Raw genomic sequence first — 23,994 nt, forward strand, 5'->3', positions numbered from 1 at the left:
AGTACACAGTTTGTAATAGTATGGAAAATTAAAGGTTTTTTTAATATGAAGTAAAAATGAGGGCAGCTTTTAATGTGTTCTTTACCAATTTTTTACTAGGTCTGAAAGCAGTGTGTGCACATAAAAGCTAAATTAAATTAATGTGAAAAGTATCTTACTGTGGAAGCTGTTTCTTCTGAAGCATTAACCAACCATAGCTTTTGTTTTCACTATTATAAAGCCTTAGTGTCAACTATGTCACTTTTAATTTCAAAGAAAAAATCAGAATTCCACTTGTCTTCCACATCCACCCACCCCAAAATTCATGGGGACAATTTAGAGAAATTTAATCCTAAACCACATTTTAACAAAAAGATAGCTATTCAAATAATAGACACTTGGACCTTAAATGTCCAAGGTATCAGATGTACATTATGATAAAAAATGGCCAAGTATCATTCTGCCCATCCCAGCCAGAATATGGACTACCTAAACGCACTCACTGGGCTGATGAGTCATCAGGTTTTGCAGCATGTCACATCAAGGAGGAACAACAGTCTGGACATATCACAAGGAGCCACACATTATGAAAACTTATCAGAGTGAAAAATATTTATCCATACCTGAATATATCTTGTGTCTCTAAATCAATATGAAGTCCATTGATGAATAGTGCTGAATCTCCAGGCTGTAACCCTAAAGTTCCCTTGAAATACTGAAATATGAAAAATTGATTAAGGAGTAGGAAGAGAATGTTTAACAAAAATTTCCACGTTTCTGGCTTTATGTACAAATATTGACAATGATCATTACAGTGTTTCCTACAATGTTGGGGTAGGGAGGGTATTCAATAAGCCAAGTGCTGAGATTTACCTTTCTGATACCCTTGCCTGTCTGTGATGCTAGTCAAGGTTGAGCCAGCAGTCACTAACAGCTGGCCTTCTGGATGAAGTCCAGGGATCTGATTCAAAAGGGTTTCAAAACCCTATACCTCCCTTAAACCTCCAAACCAAGGCATACCAAGAAACTGAGTCGCTGAGCTAAGGGTGGCACCTATATGCACCCACGCTCTCTAAGGCCTGGCCTTTAAGGGGCCCTCCAACTGATGCCCACAGTCATGGTGGAACACACACGACCCCACAGCCCCTGCAGCCTTCAGAACTGCCTAACCCACCGGAAACACTGCTTTGATGCCGTATCATAGCTTCTATTGACTTCTATCTTTTCCATTCAATTCTTTCTCTCCAAGGAAACCAGCACTGTTAATCGTATATTAGACACCACACAATAGAGAAGGAAAGAAACAAATCAGATGCTAGGGACAGAACTTGGATCCCTAAGCTCTCCCAGGGCTGGGAGTGAGCAGCAGGGACCACTGAGCTCCCTTCATGACCCCGCAGTCAGTGGACCAAGAGAAATGAACTCTAAGATCTAGCACTATGTGGGAAAAACATAAAACAAAACAATGCAGAAGCCACAGCTTTTGCTTCTTTGCCCTCAGAAGATAAATAATAAGCAAGAGAAGGGTAGATAATAGAAAACTCCATCAATGAGAATCAGAAATTTTTACATGGGAAAGGAAAACTCCACATCTGCTCACTCCAAGGCTGTGAACACAGCACCCTGTGACTGTGGGAAAGACTGACTGGGATCTATGAGAAATGAAACACAACATGGGGATCCCATGCTGAAAACAGGTGACCGAGTGGAAGCTATCAAATGCTCTGCTCTACTGGGCTTCAACAACCCTGCCAGGCAGAAGATGAGAAGATCCTTTTCTGGAGACTACCCAGCTTAAGACGAAAAGTTTAAAGATCTGTCACGGGAGTGCCCTAAGAAATGGCCATATCAGCTTAGCCTACAGTCACAGAGCTGCATTCTCAGGGCTTTCAATCGGTTTTTTATTGCCTTGCTCTCCAATACAAGCAGTTAGTGAGAGATCACCAGGTATCTCAGGAAAGCCTCCAACATTTAAGACAAGAGGCTAAGACAAACAGAAAGGCAACTTAAAAGGAAACAGACTATGAAAAGAGAAGAAAACACACACATGAACCACGGATATCTTCAGAAAAGTAACACCATAAAAAGAAGAATCCAATAACCCTTGTAAGTTAAAAATCTGTCAACTAAAGAAAAGAATCTCAACAAATGGTCTGAAAATCCATCCCAGAAAGTTTAAAAATAAAAGCAAATGAACTAGAAAACAAGAAATAAAAGATTTTTAATTAGGTCAAACAAGTCAAGAAGGTATAACATATTAAGAGTAAACAGGAGTTCTAGAAAAACAGAAAAGAGAAACCAAAAAGACCAAATGCAAAGAAATAAGTCCAGAAAATTTCCCAAAACTAAAGGAAATGATTTTCCAGATTTAAAGGGTTCACCAACCACTAAAAAGTACAGACTTTTTTAAAAGGCCTTGTTGTCGTTCAGTTGCTAATTCATGTCCAACTCTTTGCACCTCCATGGACTGCAGCACATTAGGCTCCTCCATCCTCTACTATTTCAGAGTTTGCTCAGAATAATGTTCATTGAGTCAATGATGTCATCTAACCATCTCATCCTCTGCCACCCTCTTCTCCTTTTGCCTTCAATCTTTCCCAGCATCAGGGTCTTTTCCAATGTCCTTTGCATTAGGGGGCCAAAGTACTGGAGCTTCAGCTTTACCATCAGTCCTTCCAATGAATATTCAAGGTTAATTTCCTTTAGGATGGACTGGTTTGATCTCCTTTCTGTCCAAGGGACTCTCAAGAGGCTTCTCTAGCACCACAGTTCCAAAGCATCAATTCTTCAGCACTCAGCCTTCTTTATGGTCCAACTCTCACATCTGTACATGACTACTGGAAAAACCATAGCTTTGACTATACGGACCCTTGTTGGCAAAGTGATGTTTCTGCTTTTGAATATGCTATCTACGTTTGTTATAGCTTTCCTTCCAAGGAATAAGCATCTTTTAATTCCATGCCTGCAATCACCATCCACAGTGACTTTGGAGTCCAAGAAAATAAAATCTGTCACTGTTCCAGTTTTCCCCCTTCTATTTGCCATGAAGTGATGGGACTTGACGCCATGACCTTAGATTTTTGAATGTTGAGTTTCAAGCCAGCTTTTTCCCTCTCCTCTTTCACCCTTTGCATGGGGCTCTTTAGTTTCTCTTCACTTTCTTCCATCAGACTGGTACCATCTGCCTATCTAAGGACCCTGATATTTCTCCCAGAAATCTTAACTCCCAGCTTGGGATTCATCCAGACCAGCGTTTCCCATGGTGTACTCTGCATACAACTTAAATAAGCCGGGTGACAATATGTACTCCTTTCCCAATTTTTAACCAGTCAGTTGTTGCACATCTGGTTCTGCTGCTTATTGACCTGCATACAGGTTTCTCAGGAGACAGGTCAGGTGACCTGGTATTCTCATCTAAGAACTTTGCAGTTTTTTGTGACCTACACAGTCAAAGGCTTTAATGCAGCCAATAAAGCAGATGTTTTTCTGGAATTCCCCTGCTTTCTCCATGATCAAACAATGTTAGCAAATTGATCTCTTGTTCCTCTGCCTTTTCTAAACCCAGCATGTACATCTGAAAGTTATCAATTCATGTACTGCTGAAGCCTAGCTTGAAGGATTTTGATCATAACCTTGCTAGCATGTGAAATGAGTGCAGTTTTATGGTAGTTTAAACATTCTTTGGCATTGCCCTTCTTGGCATTATCACTGTGAAATTTCAGATTACTAGGGTCAAAGAAAAGATCCTATGATTCAAAAAAAACAAAAACACAACAGCATATAAAGGCTTCAGACTTCTCAAAAGCCATAATGGAAACCAAAATTCCTTCAAACTTCTAAATAATTTCCAACCTAGAATTCTATACCCAGCCAAGCTCCTGATAAAAACAGAAACAGAAGGGACTTCCCTGACGGTCCAGTGGTTAAGACTCTGCCCTTTCATTGCAGGAGGTGCGGGTTCGATCCCTTGTCAGGGTACTGAGATCCATGCAACACAGCACGGTCAAGAAAAAAAAAAAAAGGAAAACCGATTTCTTAGAATTTACCTCACACACAACCCTTCTCATGAAGAATGATTTGCTGCACCGAAATAAGGGAGTAAACCAAAATCAAAGAAGACATGGATAGATATCCAAGAGATAGGAGATCCAACAAAAGAGGTTAAAGGAAGGTCCCAGGATAATTGATACGTACTAGACATAAAGAGAGGAGGGCATGGCAACCCACTCCAGTATTCTTGCTTGAAGAATCCCCATGGAGAGAGGAGCCTGGTGGGCTACAATCAATGGGGTCGCAAAGAGTCGAGCATTACTGAGCAACTAAGCACAGCACAACACTAGACACAAAGAACCACCAGTCCACAGTGAAGCGGATCAAAACCGATATAATCATGACAAAACTAAAGGGACAGTAGAGAGACGGGGACAGTGCCAGTATGAAGTACTGGTAGACAGTGGGAGGAGAGGCAGCGCAGTGAAAGAAAGTTAAACCTCACCATTGTAACAGAAGCCAATACATGAGACTGGAAAATGAGAAAGTACCAATTTAAGCTTGCTAGAATCTGGAGATAAATATCAAAACAAATCAGGATTTGAAAGCAGATGCTTCTGGGAAGGGGGATACACAGGGAGTGGGACATGTTAGGGGGGATGTTATTTTTCTAAAGAAACTGATAACATTATTTGATGCTTTGAGTTATATTCATATTTAACTGTGATTAAAAACGGAAAGTATAAAAAAGATTCTACAAATGAATCAAAATATCATCTTTAATAAAACAGTAAAACCATTAAACGTCACTGATTTAACTCACATTTGTGCATCTTTAAAGATATAATACAAAATAGAAAGGCTACTATTTTCCATTGGTTAGTACCTTCTGATTCTCTTCCACTTCAGCTCTAAGTTCTGAAGTCACAGCTGTTTTTGTTATTGCTCTAAGGAAAGAAAAACATTATCAGTGATTGGTTTAGTATTTGATATACATGACTTCAATTTCCCTATATGAAACAACACACTGTTCAATAAATTACAAAAAAAACTAAATGGAAAAAACTCTAAACCTTTACAACTGATAAAATAAATTTCTCCTCTCAGACGTGTATATTTGTTCATTATCATAAGATAGAAAACCAAGGGAAAGTAATAGTAATAGCTGATTTTAATGGAAGTGCAGTTATTTCCAGGAACTTAGTTAAATATATGCAACTCTATTCCTATATATCATCTCTACAGCTCATAGAATAAAAGGATAATGTTAAATAAGTTAAGGCTACAGACTCCTCAACCTTTTTAAGCATATGTATGTCTTCAACAGGGCTTCCCGGGTGCCGCTAGTAGTAAAGAACCCACCTCCTAATACAGGATACATAAGAGATCAGGTTCAATCCCTTGGAGGAGGGCATGGCAACCCACTCCAGTATTCTTGCCTGGAAAATCCCCATGGACAGAGAAGCCTGGTGGGCTACAGTCCACAAGGTCACAAAGAATCAGACACAACTGAAGCAACTTCGCACACACATGTCAACAGCACACACGACTCAATAAGGATGTACTACATGATTTTTAAGTCCTGTCTAAGTGTTTTCCAAGACTAAACAAGTAAACAAATTTATTTACAAAAGCATTTCAGTTAAAACACCTCATTCAATTACTCAAGTAAAGGACTGACAATCATTTAAGTTTCTGAAAATGTGGCTTTTAAAACAAGTTTGCCTCATATTTATGAGAAGTAGAGGACCTTTATACAACTGAAAGCAATGCAGAAAAGCTGCATTCAAAACCTTAATCAGTCACTATATCAGTGACTGACAAACCTTTATCAGTCAGCCTCTATAATTCATTTCCTTCATCAAGACTGATTAAAACGATATATATGAAACTGTTTAGGAAGAAAAGCACTAGAGTCCACACTAGACCCTAGATTAGTTACGTCTGCATACGTTAAATTTTGTTAACTCATCTAATCCTGAAAGGCAGGTACTGTTACTTCTGTTTTATTGCTGAGGAACGTGATTATTTGCAGTTACTCTCCTCAACCACACAATGCAAGGGTGCCTTCCTGAAAAGATGGTACCATTAGTAGTACAGCACTAGTAGCAACAGAACTTTAATTTTCTAAGCATTTTCATAATTTAGTGGCTTCAACATGGCGTAAGCATGGACATAATTAGACATGTGTTAAAAAGAAGACTGCCTCAAAACTGTATTACTCTGTGTTACCTGGCTTTGGTGGGAAAGTTTTGACTGAGATCCTTCATAATCACGAGAGCTAACTCAACAGGTGCAGCCAAGATCCGTGCAGCAGTCTGAAAACTTAGATCTGCAACAACGTCAAACAGAAGTTGAAGTGTATTAATCTAACACAATGAGAAATAGGAAAAAACATTGATTTCCCATTATTTTCTTAGTAATTAAGAATGCCTTAGAATGCCACCATTTCAGAGCGTGTCCAGGTTTTACTCAATTCACAGGCCCCTAGAGTGTTTACTGTAGCCGTTCCTCAATCTGCCGGCATAAACACTAGGGTACATACAAACACATTCAGCACAGGATTAATCCATCCCAAATCCTTTTCCTTCTTCTGAATTTACAACATATCACAAAGTATAGCAAAAGATTTTAGTAAATTATCTTGCGAAAAAAACTTTGACATACAGTTCTTTGGACCAAGAGCACATCCTGCCATACTGAGATGCCTTCAGCATCCAACTGTTTAATAAATGTGTACATATAGAAACACAAAGATTCTGACAAGCTTGTTTCTAGTTTTACAAACTAACACATCTGGGCAAAGACAGAAAGATCTGGTACTCTTCCATACATATATATTATTCTGCTAAGTGTTATCTGTCTACAAAAGGACTTCCTTCCATTTCTGATAAATCATAATAAATCACACAACCCTTAAAATCTGTGAATAAATATGAACAAATACAAATTCTAACTTTTTTAACACCATAAAATTTAGAACGATTCTTCTACATTTTTATTACCTTGCAACTGCCAGACTTTTAAAGGTGCCATTTCATTGGTGCTCTCAACGAGATGCTTTCTGAGTTCTTTCAACTGTCCCTTCAGGTCAGGGTGCAGGTCTCTGAAAGAAACACAAAATCAATTCCTTTCATGTGTCTTTTCTTTCCCAAAGCATTTAGAAGTTGACCTCAAATTTATCTTCATGACTTTTCCCTCTATGTAATAGAAAAAATCCTACAATATAGGAAAAATATTAAAGTATAACTACTTTTCTTAAAAAAAATCAATAAGTTCATTTAAAAACTAACACAGTTTTAAAAATGCATCCCTACAATAGTGCTTCTCTCTCTGAGGGGATGGAGAGGAGTGGGACTGAGAGTATGGAAGAGAGAGGACCTCAACGCTATTCACTGTGTTTTACTCAACTTGTTTCTTCTTTTCTTTCTTTAAGGAAAAGAAGGCATTATGTTGAAGGGAAAAAAACTCAATTCACAGTTTTTTCATACAGAAAAGCAAGTATGATAGCAACAATCAATTTTGAGTGGTGAGTACGTGGGTATATTATTCTCCTTTCCTGAATCTTTTTAATTTCTCAAAATAAAACTGGAAATACCATGCTGCCGGTCCCAAAATGAATTTCTTTCAATACCTGCCCGTAAATCCTTTACTCACGTGAATCTAATTCAAGCTTTCCAAAATAATTGGATTTTTCTTAGTTCTATCTCAAAATATAGTGCATTCTATTTAAAGTTAGTAAAACAAATTTTCAAAGTCAGACATACATCATTTAAATTAGAAACACAGATGGAATAGACTAATTGTTTTTAAATATTATAACTCAAAATTTCTTAAATACAACATGCCAAAAGTAAAACATTTACTCAGATCACTCACCATCCAACCAATACATTCGAGTTATTACAAACTTTTCTTCATGATAGAAGTGTCTTAAAATGGGTCAATTACTTTAAATAGCTAAATAACTATTCTGAATGTCCATAAAGGAAAATGTCTTCAATATTCTACACAATACTATGCTGTAAATACATGAAATCATAATGCTATCCAAAAAACAAACATAAAACGTGACTATGAAAAGGAATTATGGAAATCTGGATGCAATAAAAATGGACCCTGACTGCATACTAATGAGGCCATAATTGGCGTTCAGCACAAAGAAACGTACATACGCACAGGATGAACTCAGTCTGTGCAGTCACTCCACACGAAATCATCTCTGCTAAACTTTAGTTACACCATTTTACTCAACCAAATGTTAAAGCTAAAGTGTATGAAACTACATCTACATATACTATTTCTATTTTTTTAAAAAGCACACCATAGATGTCCTAATTAAGATTTCCCTGAGCCCTGAGCAGAATTCAGGGCTCAGAACAATGAGAAGTCATATCAGAAATAGCTACAACATTTAAAATAAGAGCTAAGAAGATTTTTCAGGTAAAAAATTCTAAGATGCTTTCATAAAACAGTTAATGAAAAAAAAACGTTAATGAAATTTTCTTCAAAAAGCCATTTTCTATCTTCTTTCATAGAAATCAAATTGCAATAAAATGTATTTCAACTGAACATATAAAATCCTCCATACCTATTATAACTCTTTTGCAATTTTTCAAACTATGCTGAGCATAAGTAAATAGCTATAAACACAACACTGTAAATCAACTATACTTCAATAATTTTTTTTAAAGAGACAAAAAACAAGCAAAAAAAAAAAATAGCTATAACCTCTTTAAGTTAAAATACACTTGATTTTCTCAGGAAAAGATTACATAAAATTATTAGATTTCTCCTACTATGTGAATCAAAAAGTGGAATGTAACTTTAATACCATCAACTACAAGGTCCAAAAAGGGAAATCAACTTAAGCCATAGGAGGCAGTCATAGTATCATGTAAGAATAATGTGCTTCAGAATTACTAAAAATCATAAACATACTAGAAACTAAATTGTCATCTTCTCATATCAGAATACATATGTAAAGTACTCTTGAGAAACAGGAGATATAGTAATGAGAAAGATGATTCTTACAATGCTAAGCCTAAAGAGTTAAAAGAATATACATACCTTAACTTTCCAAAGAGAAACCCTTGAACTTCATCAATAGGATCACTTTCACCAATCACTGTGGTGTTAACTTCAGTTCCTACAAAAGCACAGCAATTACATGTCTAATCATTCAGAATATAAAAATAATAACTTCATAAAATTTGAAAAATATAAGAAAACATTTTAAAATACCTGAAACTAAAATAGCATTTATAAATGTGTTTTTGATATATCCTGTGTTCCTGGATAAAGTAAGAATGTATTTTTCCTTGAACTTTGAAAATTTTTACATTTAAATACTTCAAAATTAAGAATAACAGGTATTTCAATATCAAAATTCTGAGGAATTTGTGACTAGGCAACTTAATCCTAGATATAATTATTGAGAACAAAATGATGAAGTACTAGGCTACCTTCCATGTACCAAAATCAATCATTTTTACCTTTAAAATAAAGCAAAAGATATAAAAAGAGTACACATAAACCTTGCTGAAATTCAAAACCCTAGCATATTACAACAAGAAGTAGCCATAATAAACTGTTTCAAGTCAGAAAATAACAACAACAAAAAATTAAACTGTTAATTACATAATAGTTCAAGATTTCATATTGGATCACAAGTTAATTACTATTAGTGAGCTACTTATTATCAATAACAGTAGCCACTACTTACTGAACTTTATTTTATCAAAAACTTTGTAAAATTTTTTTACCTATACATCTTATTTTCTCCTTACAAATACTTAAAAAGGCATATATCATTAACCACGCTCTACAGAGTAAAAAATTAGGACCTACAGAATTTGTCACCCAACTCGAATATAACAGAACCAAGATTTAAACACAGCTTCATCATTCTCCTAAACGTATTCTTTTTCATTAAAGAAAAAAATTCCCCTTTAACTTGTCGTATCTAAAGAAAACGCGTTGGTCTTAATTTACAAATTCACCTTTCACCTGAGTATCATCCTTGGCCTTGTACTCGGTGCTCTTAATGGCCAACTCCACACCGTAGCCAGAGAGGTAAACAGGCTCCTTCCTGGGGTTCTGCAGACAGAGCAAGCATTCCATCACCACCGAGCTCCCACGCCATCATGACCACCTAGCTCTTAATGCACCATGGCATACAGAGTGCAACCACATTAATGTCATGCAGTCATCACCTAGGATTAGGCACTCATGATACGCTTTAACTTCTATGGGAATCCTTAGATTGTGGATCCCGCCACAAGTGTGAGAACCGAAATTCCAAGGGAGAAACAAAACTGGATGAAGGCATAGTGGAAAGCCTAATGGTCACCAAACCATACGAAGAAATGGAGAAAATAACAAAGAAGTTCTGTACCTACATAGGGTTGAAAACTGGTAAGGTTTCAAACCTTGAAGTGCTTTGTTGAGACCATGTGTGTAAATGTGTGTGTACATTTTTTAATGAATTTAAATGTCTTCAGGTAGGGTTTGGGCTGACCAAATGTCACAGGCTTACCATCATCCTAAATGAGGATGGCCTTTTAATACCAGCAATAGAGCATAGTGGGACAGGGTCAAAAACTGGATACTGACAAATCTGCTTCTGCTCATGTAAGTTTTCCTTTAAAATTTTTATTCCACATGGACTTAACAGTATTTACTGAGCTCAATATGACAAAGAGACTTTAAAGGCTAATGATCTTTACATATAAATATTTTAAATGCTAAAAGCTACACAAAGTTTGAAAACCTTAATTTCAAACCCATTCAGCTAGATTTTATCTCTTTAGACATTCTCCTCCTTCTATCAAATGAAAAATTCCAAAAAGGAGGGAAAAAAAAAAGGGTTTAGAAAGGAGCTGAATTCAAGAATCAGTTTCATGGTATGATGCCCATATTAAATCTGGATGAAATTAAATATAATTTGCATGGTTCATTTTGAAATAGAACGTAAATTTTATACTGGTGTTGTTTAATTGCTAAGTTGTGTCTGACTCTTTGTGACCCCGTGGACTGTAGCCCACCAGGCTTCTCTGCCCATAGGATTTTCCAGGCAAGAATACTGGAGTGGGTTGCCATTTGCTTCTCCGGGGGATCTTCCTGATCCAGGGATCAAACCTGCATCTCCTGCTTGGCAAACGGATTCTTTAGCACTGAACCACCTGGGAAGCTATTTTTAAAGCATAATTTTATTTTAAAATTTTAAAGCATAACTTTATATAGTCATTTTTAAAGCATAATTGTTTATACTTCTTCAGTAAGGCAAGCAAAGTATAAATAACAGATCTGATGAAAGTACCACAGTTTCCAAAGAAGTAGTTCAAGTCATTTTATAAAGGGGAAAATTATTAGCTTAAGGGCTAAGGTTTTCATGGGCAAATTAACATTTAAAACAGTTATAAAACAAGTCAATACTTACTGATACATAATGTCTGAATATGTAATTTATTTTGCCTGCATTGCTTTTTGAAATAAGTTGTCGGTGGAAATTATAAAACTCCTCAGAGCCAATCTCAGAGTAGAAAATAACCACTGAGCTTTCAGGATTAGATGAGGGGTATCTGTGATCTCCTTTGAACAATAAAGGTTTTGGTCTGAAAATAAATATTAAAAGCTTAAGACTGTTAACTTTAAAAAAGTTTTTAAACGTTAAAAACAGTACAAAATGAAGCTACAGCAAGGATAATTTAAGTAAAGATTATACGCATCTTAATAGAAAATTGAGTATCACAATCTTAAATAGCTTTTAGTTAGTAAGAATACTGTCAGATGTAAGTCTTATTGGTCCATAATTAAAAATAACAAATGTAAATTATATAAATTATAAAATGTAGACTTTGACTAGAAATTGTTATCAATTCCTACAGGAGGGGGGAGCCAGGAAACAAATACATACCCAGACCTCATAGTACTAAAACTTTAGTAAATTATTCTACTATATAAATAGCATATAATTATCTTTTTATCTGAAAACCTAAGTGTGAGTAATGCAAAAGAGCAGGGATTATTTTAAGCATATAACTGCCCCATCACAGCATCTCCCTTCTCTATCATTTTTACCATTATGATCATCCTACTACTGGATCTAACATTTATTTAGGTTTTCGTCATAAATTTTGAAACTCTGCCCTCAAGAAAACTCCTTTAAGAATGGCATCAAGGTATTAACAGATCATAATGCACAGACGTTATGACCGACCAACCCCTCTCAAGGAGGTACACTTACATGTACTAAGTGGAAGATGCCTCTTATAAAAATAAACCCACCTACCTGCATAAATGTATAACCACAGGAAAAAAGTATAAGAGGATATATGCCAATGCATTAAAAAGTTACCACATCTCAGAAGAGGAAACATTATCACTCTTTTCTTTATAAAGGTGTGCATTATTGTAACAAATGAAACACAGAATTTTTCAAGTCAGTCAACTTGCTTTCCCCAGTGAACAGCACTTTGCCATGCAGCCAATTTCAAAAGTGCACACCTCCCCACTGAGATGGCTGAATGCTGCTCACTGCGTTTCTGGTTATCACCCTGAGGAAAAGTACTCATATCATCTGGTGGGCACAGGACAGATGCTGAGTAGGTAATTTCACTAAAGAAGAATTTCCTCACCTAAAACACCCTTGGCACTTCTGGCACAGAGCAACATCAAAGAGAGAGATCGCTATTATCCTATTTACAAAAGTATGAGAGGATATACAGAGGGGTTACTGCCCTAGCCAGATAGCAAGAAGGACCTATTATTTGTCCATCACAGGAAACCTACCTTTAAGTAAAAAAGTCAGCCATTACCAACTTAATATTCAAACTAACTTGCAATTATCTTAAATAATCTCCTTTGTCTGAAAGTAATATTATCCCTAGAGATCATTACCATTAATATCATTACTCCAGGTACTGGTTTAAATACACAGAATATTCTTTACTAAGCTGATGAAAAAGCCTATGTAAGCTCTTTGATATAGTCATTACTAAATAACAGTAAGTTCTCTTATTATCTCTATTTCAAAACAAGATGAGGAAAGAAAGGTTATATAATTTGCTTAAGTAGGCAAAACTATCTTAAGTGATGGAGTTGGGATTTAAATCTAGTCAGTCTGGTTCCAGAATCCATATTCTAAACCACTATATTTATGAACTACAAAACCCAGAAGAAAAATCAGAAGAAAGCACAATGAATGCACAACACTTAAATAAACACAGATGTACCTTTCAGAGGCTGTTAGTAGAAGAGTCTCAAGGGTATCAAAATCACAAGTCTTCTTTCCATGCACTGAAAAAAATGAATTACATCCTTCTGGTGGCGGTTCATCAGCTGCTATCTGTCATTTAAGATACAAGACATTTTTAAAAATAATTTCTAACCAAAGACAAGAGAAAAATAAATATTCTAAATAGGTAATAAAATGATAATAAGACATCAGTGAAAACAAAGGCAACACCTACTGCACATTCATTATGTGACAGGAGTAAGAGCTCTCTGCTTCACTACCTTCCTTATTTCACCAGTTCACCTAGCTCCTCCCAGTATCACTCCATGAAGTAGATGTTATTATTATTCCGAAAACAGAACTTTAAAAATCTATCTTAGAAGACATCAAAAGCTATCCAGGGAATAGAATATGTACCTTGCAGAAAACTAAGCTTACAAATGTCAGCCGTAGGTGTCAAAGTGCAACAATGCAGTCTTGAGTGTAATATGCAGATTAATGCAAAGCCCCTCCCTGAAACAGGAAGAATGACACTGCATCTAAAAAACCAACAGGACCGAAAAGAAGAGTATATATGGAAAGGCAAAATCACCCAAGGAGCACAGTAAGATATTTAAAAGAAAGGCTGAATGAGTTATGGGGTATGTTCAGAGGAAAATGTACTAACGCCCAGGCATGACAACGCAAGTCCACCCGCAACCTTAATGAGAGGCTCACCGACATGCACGAGTGTGAAGAAAGGAAAAAGAAAGGACGTGATGACAAGCACTGCTATACGCACTGATGTCATTTATGTAATATATTCATACTAAATGTTCTTTTCTATGGCTGGAATACAAATAATTAAGAAAAGAGGGGAAGAAATGGAAAGCTTGCTATGAAAAATTAACATTAAAACTTTTCATTACATTCTTTGTCTCTTTTTTAAGTTACTACAAAACTTCCAAACTTCTATTTATAAAAAGAAAGAATAGTACAATAAAATCCCATGTACCCATGATGAGTATTTCGGTAATTATCAATTTATGGCCAAATCTTATTTCCTCCATTTTCCTACCACACTTTATTGGATCATTTTGATATGCACTCCAAATAACATTTCATGCATGTTTCAGTATCTTTCAATAAAACATAAAAATTATTCATTTAGTTTTTTTGGCCACACCACGTGGCTTGCAGAATCTCAGTTCACTTAACAGAGATTAAACCTGGGCCATGGCAGTGAAAGCCCGAAGACCTAACCTCTAGGCCATCAAGGAACTCCCAAAACACAGAGACTTCTTTTAAAAACATACCACCATTATCACTTTTAACAAGTAATCCAGGGTTTCTCTGGTGGTCCAGTGGTTAAGAATCTGCCTTGCAATGCAAGGGACACCAGTTCAATCCCTGGTCCAGGACAATCCCACATGCCACGGAGCAACTAAGCCCAGGCACCACAACTACTCATCCAGTGCTCTAGAGCCCGTGAGCCGCAACTACTTTAGCCCACGCACCCTAGAGGCCGTGCTCCACAAAAGAGGCCACCGTAGTGAGAAGCCCAGGCTCCGCAGCTAACAGCAGCCCCTGCTTGCCACAACTAGAGAAAGCTGTCATGCAGCAAGGAAGACCCACCACAGCCAAAACTAAAAATAAATAAACAAATAAAATCTCAAGCTTTAAAATAAACAACTAAAAAAAAAAGTCACACAGTTCCATGTTGATGGCCATTGGCAGCATAGTTTTTCTGTCTTCTCAAATGCCCTCATTAGAGCAAAAATAAAAACAGAAACCAATGGACCACAACTATGACAAAACCAGGGGGAAGGAAATCTCCATGATATAAAATGCAAAAAGACCTGCAGTTATCAGAGGTCATGGAAGCAGAGGGAAACTGCAGAGATTCTAATGATTCTGAGAATAAGAAAACCCTGAAACAGCTAACAGGTTTCAGGGTTTTCTTATTCTCAGAATCATTAGAATCTGAGATGATGTATGGCCAAGTATGATGGACCAACTGGTTTTGTTCAGCCTAATATTAGGTAAGCACACGGCAGTCTGACCTCTGAGAATGTGGAACTCACAAGCTAGGACTCACTTCCAGGGAAGGGCCCCACGCAAAGGAGAAACTTTTGAGGGCAGAATAATACTTGAGTAGGACAGAAATAGACAATAAAAGAAAAAGTCCAAATAAAATCTGAGGAAGGGAACAGAGTCAGGAAATTTCAAACAGCAAGCTACCTTTTTTTTTAAGTCACCATATTTTAACAAAACATAAAATCAACAGGATAGGGAACCAGGGAAGTTAAAGAAAACAAATTTCACATCAAATTGAGCAGAGAAAGTCTCAGTGTCAAATGCCATACAGAGCTGCTTTAAGAAAAGAGGAGGGGAAAGAACAGAATAACACTCTTAGCCTTACAGAAAAATTCTGCAGTGATAACGATATACTGGGAATTCCATGGGAGTCCAGTGGTTAGGACTCAACACTTTCACTGCTAGGGCCCAGGTACAATCCCTGGTTGGGGAACAAAGATCCCCTGTAAGCCACCTGGTGTGGCCAAAAAGAAATGTACAGGGCAAACTGCGTAAGTTACTCAACAGAAAAGAAAGGGACGGAGGGAAACCTATAAACTAAGAGAACACACTCCCACCAAAAATTAATAAATTTGTAAAAAAACCGAGAAAACTAAACTATTGTATGGAGAGGCACTCTTGGGCAATGAAATGGTTTTTTTTAAAAGAAAACAGCAAATTATTCCAAAAGAAGAAAGAGACTCCTTTTGAAGGGCAAAAGTCAGCTGTGGTGGGCACACAGCACATGCAGGGCTTCCATGGTGCCAAGCCAAGTTCAATTTCTTGACCTGGGTGAAAATCACAAAAGTGTTCCCTTCATCATAATGCATCACACTATACATTTCTTGTGAGTTGCTGTCTATACCAGTTTCACTTCAGAATTAAAAAATGGTTTTGAAATTAGCATTTCTTTTATATCAAACATACAACCAGTGTACAAACAGCTTTGATTCTCTTGCTCTCTATTTTTTTTACAAGTTTGTTCAACTCAAAATCCAGTAAGATCCACACATTACATTAAGGTGACACATTTTTAAGTTTCTCTTGAAATTCCTCCTTCCCTCTTTTCTTTTCTTTTTAATGTATTTGTTGATAAAATCAGATCATTTTGCCATAAAGTCTTTCACATTCTAGCTTTTCCTGACTATAGCCCTGTAATATTTCTTCACATTTCCTATCTGCTGTTCTCCTGTGATCTACAGACTGTGATCACCCTCGGGGTTAACTGGTTTAGCAAAACTGTATCTCTCTCTTCAGCTGTGCTATATAAATGAAGTCTGTAGTTTCAGGGTTTTTGCACAGGCATTTTTTTTTCCTTAAATGACAATAAGTGCACATTCAGTTCAGTTCAGTTCAGTCGCTCAGTCGTGTCCGACTCTTTGCGACCCCATGAACCGCAGCACGCCAGGCCTCCCTGTCCATCACCAACTCCTGGAATCCACCCAAACTCATATCCATCAAGTTGGTGATGCCATCCAACCATCTCATCCTCTGTCGTCCCCTTCTCCTCCTGCCCTCAATCTTTCCCAGCGTCAGGGTCGTTTCAAATGAGTCAGCTCTTTACATCAGGTGGCCAAAGTATTGGAGTTTCAGCTTCAACATCAGTCCTTCCAATGAACACCCAGGACTGATCTCCTTTAGGATAGACTGGTTGGATCTCCATGCTGTCCAAGGAACTCTCAAGAGTCTTCTCCAACCCCACAGTTCAAAAGCATCAATTCCTCGGCACTCAGCTTTCTTTATAGTCCAACTCTCACATCCATACATGACCACTGGGAAAACCATAGCCTTGACTAGATGGACCTTTTTTATGTTATTTGAAGGTTGAACATAATCAGTTTTGCTCATTATTTACAAACAAATCATAAATTCTAGAAAATTTCAGGTAGAAAAGGTACAGTGCTGTAACACAATGACAGGACAGCTGCAATACATCCAATCATGTTATACAACCCCTAAAAAAAGTACTGTCACAGGGAAGCACTGAACTCACCTGCTGGAAGGCTTGTATTGTAGCTGAGTAGGAGCGAAGAGACAGACAAAATTTCAACAGATTCTGCTGTAGTGGTGACAGAAACTGAAATGCAGCTTTCAATATTGCATGATAATAGGAGTAATCAGTGCCTGTCAGGAAGAATATCAACCAAAATAGTTCTATATAACTACAGGTATCCAAATAAGGTAGCTCATAAAGTATAAAGCTATGTGTTACAAAAGCAAATGTTTGCAAAATGTTTACAAAAGCAAATAACTGCAAAATGTTACCACTATACTGTCTTGCAAAGTGAAAGTGTTAGTTGCTCAGTCCTGTCTGACTCTTTTGCAACCCCATGGACTGCAGTCCTTGAGGTTCCTCTATCCACGGAATTCTCCAGGCAAGAATACTGGAGTGAGTAACCATCCCCTTCTCCAGGGAATCTTTCCGACCCAGGGATCAAACTCGGGTCTACTACACTGCAGGGGAACTCTTTAACCTCCTGAGCCACCAGGGAAGCAAAGCATACTGTCTTGAGCTGTTGTCAAATGCTTAGAATTATTTAGAGTATGCTGTGCAATTGGACTCTTCCTCTCTTCAATCCTTTCTTCACTATTCCCTCTCCCTGGACTGAGATTTTCCCACTTACCTGGATGACTAACTCCCACCTTCTTCCTCAGGAAGAACTCAGTTTATGAGAGCACCTATCCCACGGAGGCATTCCCAGCCCCTACTCCCACACCTCAATCAATCATGTTCCTCTCTTCTTTGCTCACCTCTCTCACTTAGCATACCGTTCACTCGTTTACTTAATCACTAACTACCCCCCCGCAATAGTCTTTGAGCCCCTGCACACAGAAACTATGATGTGTCTTTGTGTCCCCTGGCACATGTTATCTATTCAAATAACACAACAAGACTGAGCAATGTAATGAGGAAGTACAAGATATTAAAAGATGCTAATGAAACTATGGTTTGGGGAGAGGCATTGAAACAAATTATCTGGGGGAAAAATACATGTAGCAGTATAAAAAAATCCCAAGGATATATTAAATGAAAATCACAAGGTACAAAACAATATATTTAGTACACTATTTTTTCTTACTGTTAGAAAGAATAAGAAATAAGAATACATACTTATGTATTGGATTGGCCAAAAAGTTTATTCAGGTTTTTCTGTAAAATAGAATGGAAAAACCTGAACAAATTTTTGGTCAACTCAATAGTTGTAAAAAAAAAAAAAAAAGAAGAAGAATGAAAAAAATACTGAAGGCTAAACAAATTAATTTTAAATAGTTATTAAAAAGCCAAGAGAAACAGAAGGAACAAGATTTTTCTGTGTACAGCCTTTTATATAGCTTTGGTTTTTCTTCTAAAATTTTACTTTATAATGAAGTATAGTTGATTAACAATATTATGATAGTTTCAGGTATGTGAAGCTTTGACTTTTAAACTATTATATATTTTTGAAAAATTCAAGAAAAATATTTAACATTTTAAAAAGCAAAATGTAAAAGGTTCTGTATGACATTAGCACCTTCAAAGTAGAAAAAGAGATCAGAAAGAAAAATGTTTTGTGAAGTCACTTAGTCGTGTCTGACTCTTTGTGACCCCATGGACTGTAGCCTACCAGGCTCCTCCATCCATGGGATTTTCCAAGCAAGAATACTGGAGTGGATTGCCATTTCCTTCTCCAGGAGATCTTCCCAACCCAGGGATTGAACCCAGGTCTTCTGCATTGTAGGCAGATGCTTTATCGTCTGAGCCACAAGGGAATGTTGCCAGAGTGTTAAAAGTGACTATCTTTGGGTAGTAGGAGTATGAATATTTCAAATAAAGTGTTTAATATACTTTTATGGTCACTTTCAAGAATTCATACTCTCCTAACTTCAACCAAAAACACACTAGCATTTATACTGAAGAAATTTCATTTTAAATGTCAGAGTTAAAATTTCACTATAAAAACTTTGATAAGTTTGTTTTATGAAACTGTAAACTAAAATGATTTTTTTGGTTACCTGAACAATTCTAGTTGACTCTAAATTACTTAACTAAAACTTACAGAAGCTTGTTCAAAACTTTTACATATTTAAACTGCAAAAAAGATTTAGACTTCACTTTTTAAATATGCTCTAATTTTTTAAATCATAAAGTTAAAAATCAATTCAAACATTAACAGCAGTCACATATTTATAATTTTTACACACTTTCACTTCCACAAGGACTTATGCCTGTCAATGCAATATTCAAGGTTTTAACTACTCATGTATCAGCATCTTTGACTATTAATGTCCATATTCTATATAGTTTACATTGAATTAGAAAACGTTTGTGAAAGCTCATCAAAAACTAAACAAGTATACAGTTTACATTAATTTGACACCTGACACTCTAGTTGTCAGTGGTTGGCATGCGTAATGGAAAACATTTTGGATGGCGCTCAGTGAGAAGAAACTCAACAGATAACAGATCAGTTGAGTAATAAGTTCATAACAAAAGAAAGCGAATCAAATCTGATGGTTATTATGTCGATGCTAAATGATTCTAAATGAATTTGACTTCTGCAAAATATTCACATAGCACTTTCAATAAAAGAACATAAAAGAACAAAACACAAAGCGGGGGGGTGGGAATCAAAGGCAATTCTTATTACCAAAGTTGTAAACTTTTTCAAAAATAATTACTAGTTTGTGTTGGCTCTGCTGGCTGCCATGACAATTCTACTCACTAAAGATAAAAATGTTTTTCATTAATTGCCATGCCACCATACTCTGAAAGAGACCAAATTTCTAATACATTCCCAGACACCAAAGTCAAAGAAGCATCTGCTTCTATTTTACCGTGATGATCTGATGATCCGATATTTTGACTGGCTTCTACAAAATCCCAAAATTTCTCTTGACTGTCTTCTGCTAAAAACTCACTGAGAGAAAAGGGGGAAATATCAGAAATAAAACAACTTAATAAAAATCTTCCAATATAAGTTATATTACTAAGGAGAGTAAAAATAAGCTTTAAGTTTCCAAATGTCCAAAGCTTAGTTGTGATAATATATATTATATATGAATATATGTAATATATTTCTATAAAATATTTTCTAATTTAGGCACATCTTACTAATTAGCTATTAATAATTAGCTTCATAGTTTATTCACTTAATAACTTCATAGGTATTCCTTAAGAAGCCTAGAATAATAGAAATGTTTTAACAACAGAGAAGTCCCAATATAAAGAAAGGTTATGAAATCTCATTTGTGAAAATGCTGTCAGTAGTGGAAGCAGAATTAGGAATTTCTAATTCTAGTACTAGTTCTGCTCACTCATTTTCTGAAAGACTTACAAAGAACAAAACAACATGTTTCGCCTAAGGTTCTCCTGAGGAAAACATGAATCCTAGAAACATCTCTAGGAGACTGAAGGCAGCATGCTGTAATCTTTTTACATCCATAAATCCAAACTTTAAAGGCCATCAAATTTTAAAGTTAGCACTGATTTAATAAAATCAGGTCTCAGAACTTAATGCCATCTTAATTTTTTTCTTGACTTTACTCTACCGACCTAAAATAAAATAAAGGCTATTCTACACTTCCCTTCATTCAGGGCCTTTAAAATCCCGAGAAGTAGAAGCAGGTACTCATTGAATGATTCATGTAAATCGGTTATCTTCTCCTCCAAGCAATGTAGTGGTGGTCCTTCCCTGTCTTAGAGCAAACTACAGATCTGGATCTCAGCTTACCTAGCCAAAGGAAGACTTTCCCATTACTTGTCAACACTGGGGTGTACAACTCTCACTCTACTCCACAGCTAGACACAGAAATATGGGAAAAATAAGAAACATTTCCTGGTAATGCACAGCTTCTCTAAAAATAGGTTTCTGAAAATACCCATTATAATCATGTATTAAATTATTTAGTGCCTCCTTGAGTGTGGCATTTTTCTAGGCTTTCGAGCAACTGACAAAGACATCACACACATCTTATAATAGCTTACAGTCTATTAATGTCTTACAGGTATTAAGACAGATTATGATGTGTAAATAAATGCTAAATTCATGAATTAAAGCAGCATTCACAAGATAAGTGAGCAGAAGGGGGAAAAGTAATACACATTAGTTCTGAGACAAGGGTTCACTTAAGCTAAGACCCTCCTTCAAAGGCCATATGCACATAAATATATAATTTTCATATAATTAGAGGAAAACATAAACATCCATTCTTTCTCACCCCAATGTATAAATAAGTCTTACAATGTCTAAGTGTCAAACAGTCTCAAGAAAATTAATTACCAGATCCACTGAACTAAGTCATGGAAGATAAGAACAGTACAAGACACTATTAAAAGGAATGCTGCCATTTGCTTACAGTGTGCTTCAATTTGTTTGCTTTTTGCTCTAAATTGTTTTTTAGCTTCTGATATCTATTCCACTGAGTAAAAAATCAAGTTTTACAGATGAAATTCTACGGTGTCTGTGACTTGCTTTACAATGTCTTAGTGGGAGAAGGCAGGAGGGTGGTGACAGTGACGGCTATTGGACTTGAGCTGACAATTGCTAAAACTGGGCGACAGGCAGAGAGAGAGCATATCATATAGAACATTTTCTCCATTTATAAATATATTAACTTTCTTAAGGGCATAGAGGTAGTAAAAGAAAAATCTGGAATTTACATTCCAGTCTCTATCACTCAAATCTTTCAAGCTGCATTCTCAGGCCATTGTAATATTTATGCATTCAATAAATGATTGCTTCAATTTTAATAACAGAACTTTATTTATACAACGTTTTTGTTAGTAACTATAGCTGCGCAAAACATATTCAGGGCTCTACTTCAATTAAGTATTGATGGACAAACAGAAGCTACAAACCCTTCATTAGCATCAGTTCCAATCTAAGAATACACATGGGAATATTTTCAGTCCCTAAGGGCCAGAAGCAAAGAAAGCAAAATGTCTGTGTTAACTGCATGCCTCGATGTGTGGAGAAGTATCTGACCCTTCAGCCTCCCACCACAGACGTGCTGTGACCCACCATCAGTGTCTGCCGTGGATGCGGGAGGGAAGGATGGTGGCCTCAGCCAGCTCTGAGGTGAATATGGAGTGGTTTCAAACAAGCACAGCATGTTTTTGAGTTGTCTACCCAACCCTTTACCCTAGCAAACTATCTGTAAATAGCCACAAAGGAAAACTAAAATAGTGAACCCAAATGGCAAATGGCCAGGATATCATGAAAAGGGGCTATGTTTGTTATGGGTAAACTGGGGTGAAAGAAATAGTTTATAATACTCACTTCACTGAGATCAAAGAACTGAAAAAAATTGATCAATTAAGGCTGACAACTTGAGCATACTTTCTCAAAAGTCCATAAGTATATGCCATAAGACTCTTCTAAGAAAATATCCAAACGCCAGTAAGTTTGTTAGTATAAGTGAGAGTAATGGGATGTAACCTAGTTATGAATATTAAGCAGAATATCTTAAAACATCTATTACAGACAGCTGCACAAACTTATTTGTAAAGTAGTAGTAAATCTCAGTGACTTAGACTGACACCAGGCAAATCATCCAAAATAAGATGAGCAGAAAGGAAGAAAAAAACATTCAGTTAGTTGTAAGAGTGCTAGCCCAGGCAGTCGCGGACCTCACATGCCTGCACACTTCACTGCTACAAACACCCAAGATCTAACAAGGGGCTTGGCCTATTTATCTAACTAGTTATTGTAACATCACCATGACATATAAGCAGTGGGGTCTGGTAGGGCGGGCAGGGGTTTGTCAGGGCCTGGGGTTTGTTTCTGCTGCCCTTTAATTGCTGAGGAGAGGGAGGCACGGAGAAGTGACGGCAGAAAGCCTGTTCGGCAGAAAGTTGGAAGGCTCCTCAGCAAGTCAAGACCAGCTCCCGCATGTCCCATGTTCCTACCGGCCTCTCCTCAATACAAAGGAGGCTCTTCCTTAGGAGGTACACCATCAACACAACAAACACTTTGCTCCCATCTTTCTAGAGATTAAGGAAAGATGTGAGAAGATGAAATTCTAAGTTGAAGGTCACAAAGATAGACCACAAAGTTAACTGATGAACAGTTCAAATTTCCAGCTCTATCAAATTCTGAAATTACTAAATGTTTATCGTTCATCTACCTAAGTGTATGCTTTAGAAAGATTCGCTATAGGTCCTAGCTATATGTTATTTGAGATACAATAAAAATAAGCTTCCCTCTATAAACAAAAAAACTGACTAAAAGACAGGTATCTGATTATACTTATATAACAACCATTTACTAAAAAGTATATTTGGTTTATAAAATCTTCCAAGAAATCATTGACTATATTTTACTTTATCAATTTTAAGACATTCCCCTCCCCCCCAAGTTTGGGCAATCTTCTTTACTGAGAAATTGAGATGCATGTTTTCTTTTTTCCCCTAAAAACACACGTCTGGTTTCTACAATCTGTCTACTAACTCCTTCTTGCAGTTCATTGAAGGGTTGTCAAGTTTCCTTCAACTTTCATTTTCTTCCATAATCCCCAGACCAGAGAATCTCTTCTCGTTTGAGAGGTAACAGTGGGAAACTTGGTGTGGCTTACTGCATATTCACTACACTCTAAATCCCTTCGAAGCCTAGGCCTTTGAAACTCATTTTCTGCACCAAGACCCCGGAACACAGCAGAAGTAGAAATGGCTGCATGGGGCAGAAGGCAAACAGGCAAGAACCAGTCTTGCAGAGTTTCTTGAAGCCCCAGATGGTACTGAGGTAGATGGGGTA

The 23,994-nt window shown here is 36.7% G+C and overlaps 1 protein-coding gene across 2 annotated transcripts in view; it reads right to left on the bottom strand.

Moving 5' to 3' along the window:
* UGGT1 (UDP-glucose glycoprotein glucosyltransferase 1) overlaps positions 1-23,994 on the bottom strand; it is a 111,051-nt gene that overhangs the window by 81,449 nt on the left and 5,608 nt on the right. For both annotated transcript variants that reach the window (XM_019968868.2, XM_019968860.2), the window contains exons 3-12: positions 20,078-20,160; positions 17,256-17,386; positions 13,206-13,318; positions 11,411-11,585; positions 9,972-10,068; positions 9,040-9,118; positions 6,975-7,075; positions 6,202-6,301; positions 4,856-4,916; positions 603-694 (exon numbers count right to left, since the gene is read on the bottom strand). In XM_019968868.2, the coding sequence (XP_019824427.2) occupies positions 603-694; positions 4,856-4,916; positions 6,202-6,301; positions 6,975-7,075; positions 9,040-9,118; positions 9,972-10,068; positions 11,411-11,585; positions 13,206-13,318; positions 17,256-17,386; positions 20,078-20,160 (1,032 nt within the window). The remainder of the gene's footprint in view (positions 1-602; positions 695-4,855; positions 4,917-6,201; positions 6,302-6,974; positions 7,076-9,039; positions 9,119-9,971; positions 10,069-11,410; positions 11,586-13,205; positions 13,319-17,255; positions 17,387-20,077; positions 20,161-23,994) is intronic.

This window comes from Bos indicus, chromosome 2, assembly GCF_029378745.1.
Source record: "Bos indicus isolate NIAB-ARS_2022 breed Sahiwal x Tharparkar chromosome 2, NIAB-ARS_B.indTharparkar_mat_pri_1.0, whole genome shotgun sequence".
NCBI classification, from domain to species: domain Eukaryota; kingdom Metazoa; phylum Chordata; class Mammalia; order Artiodactyla; family Bovidae; genus Bos; species Bos indicus.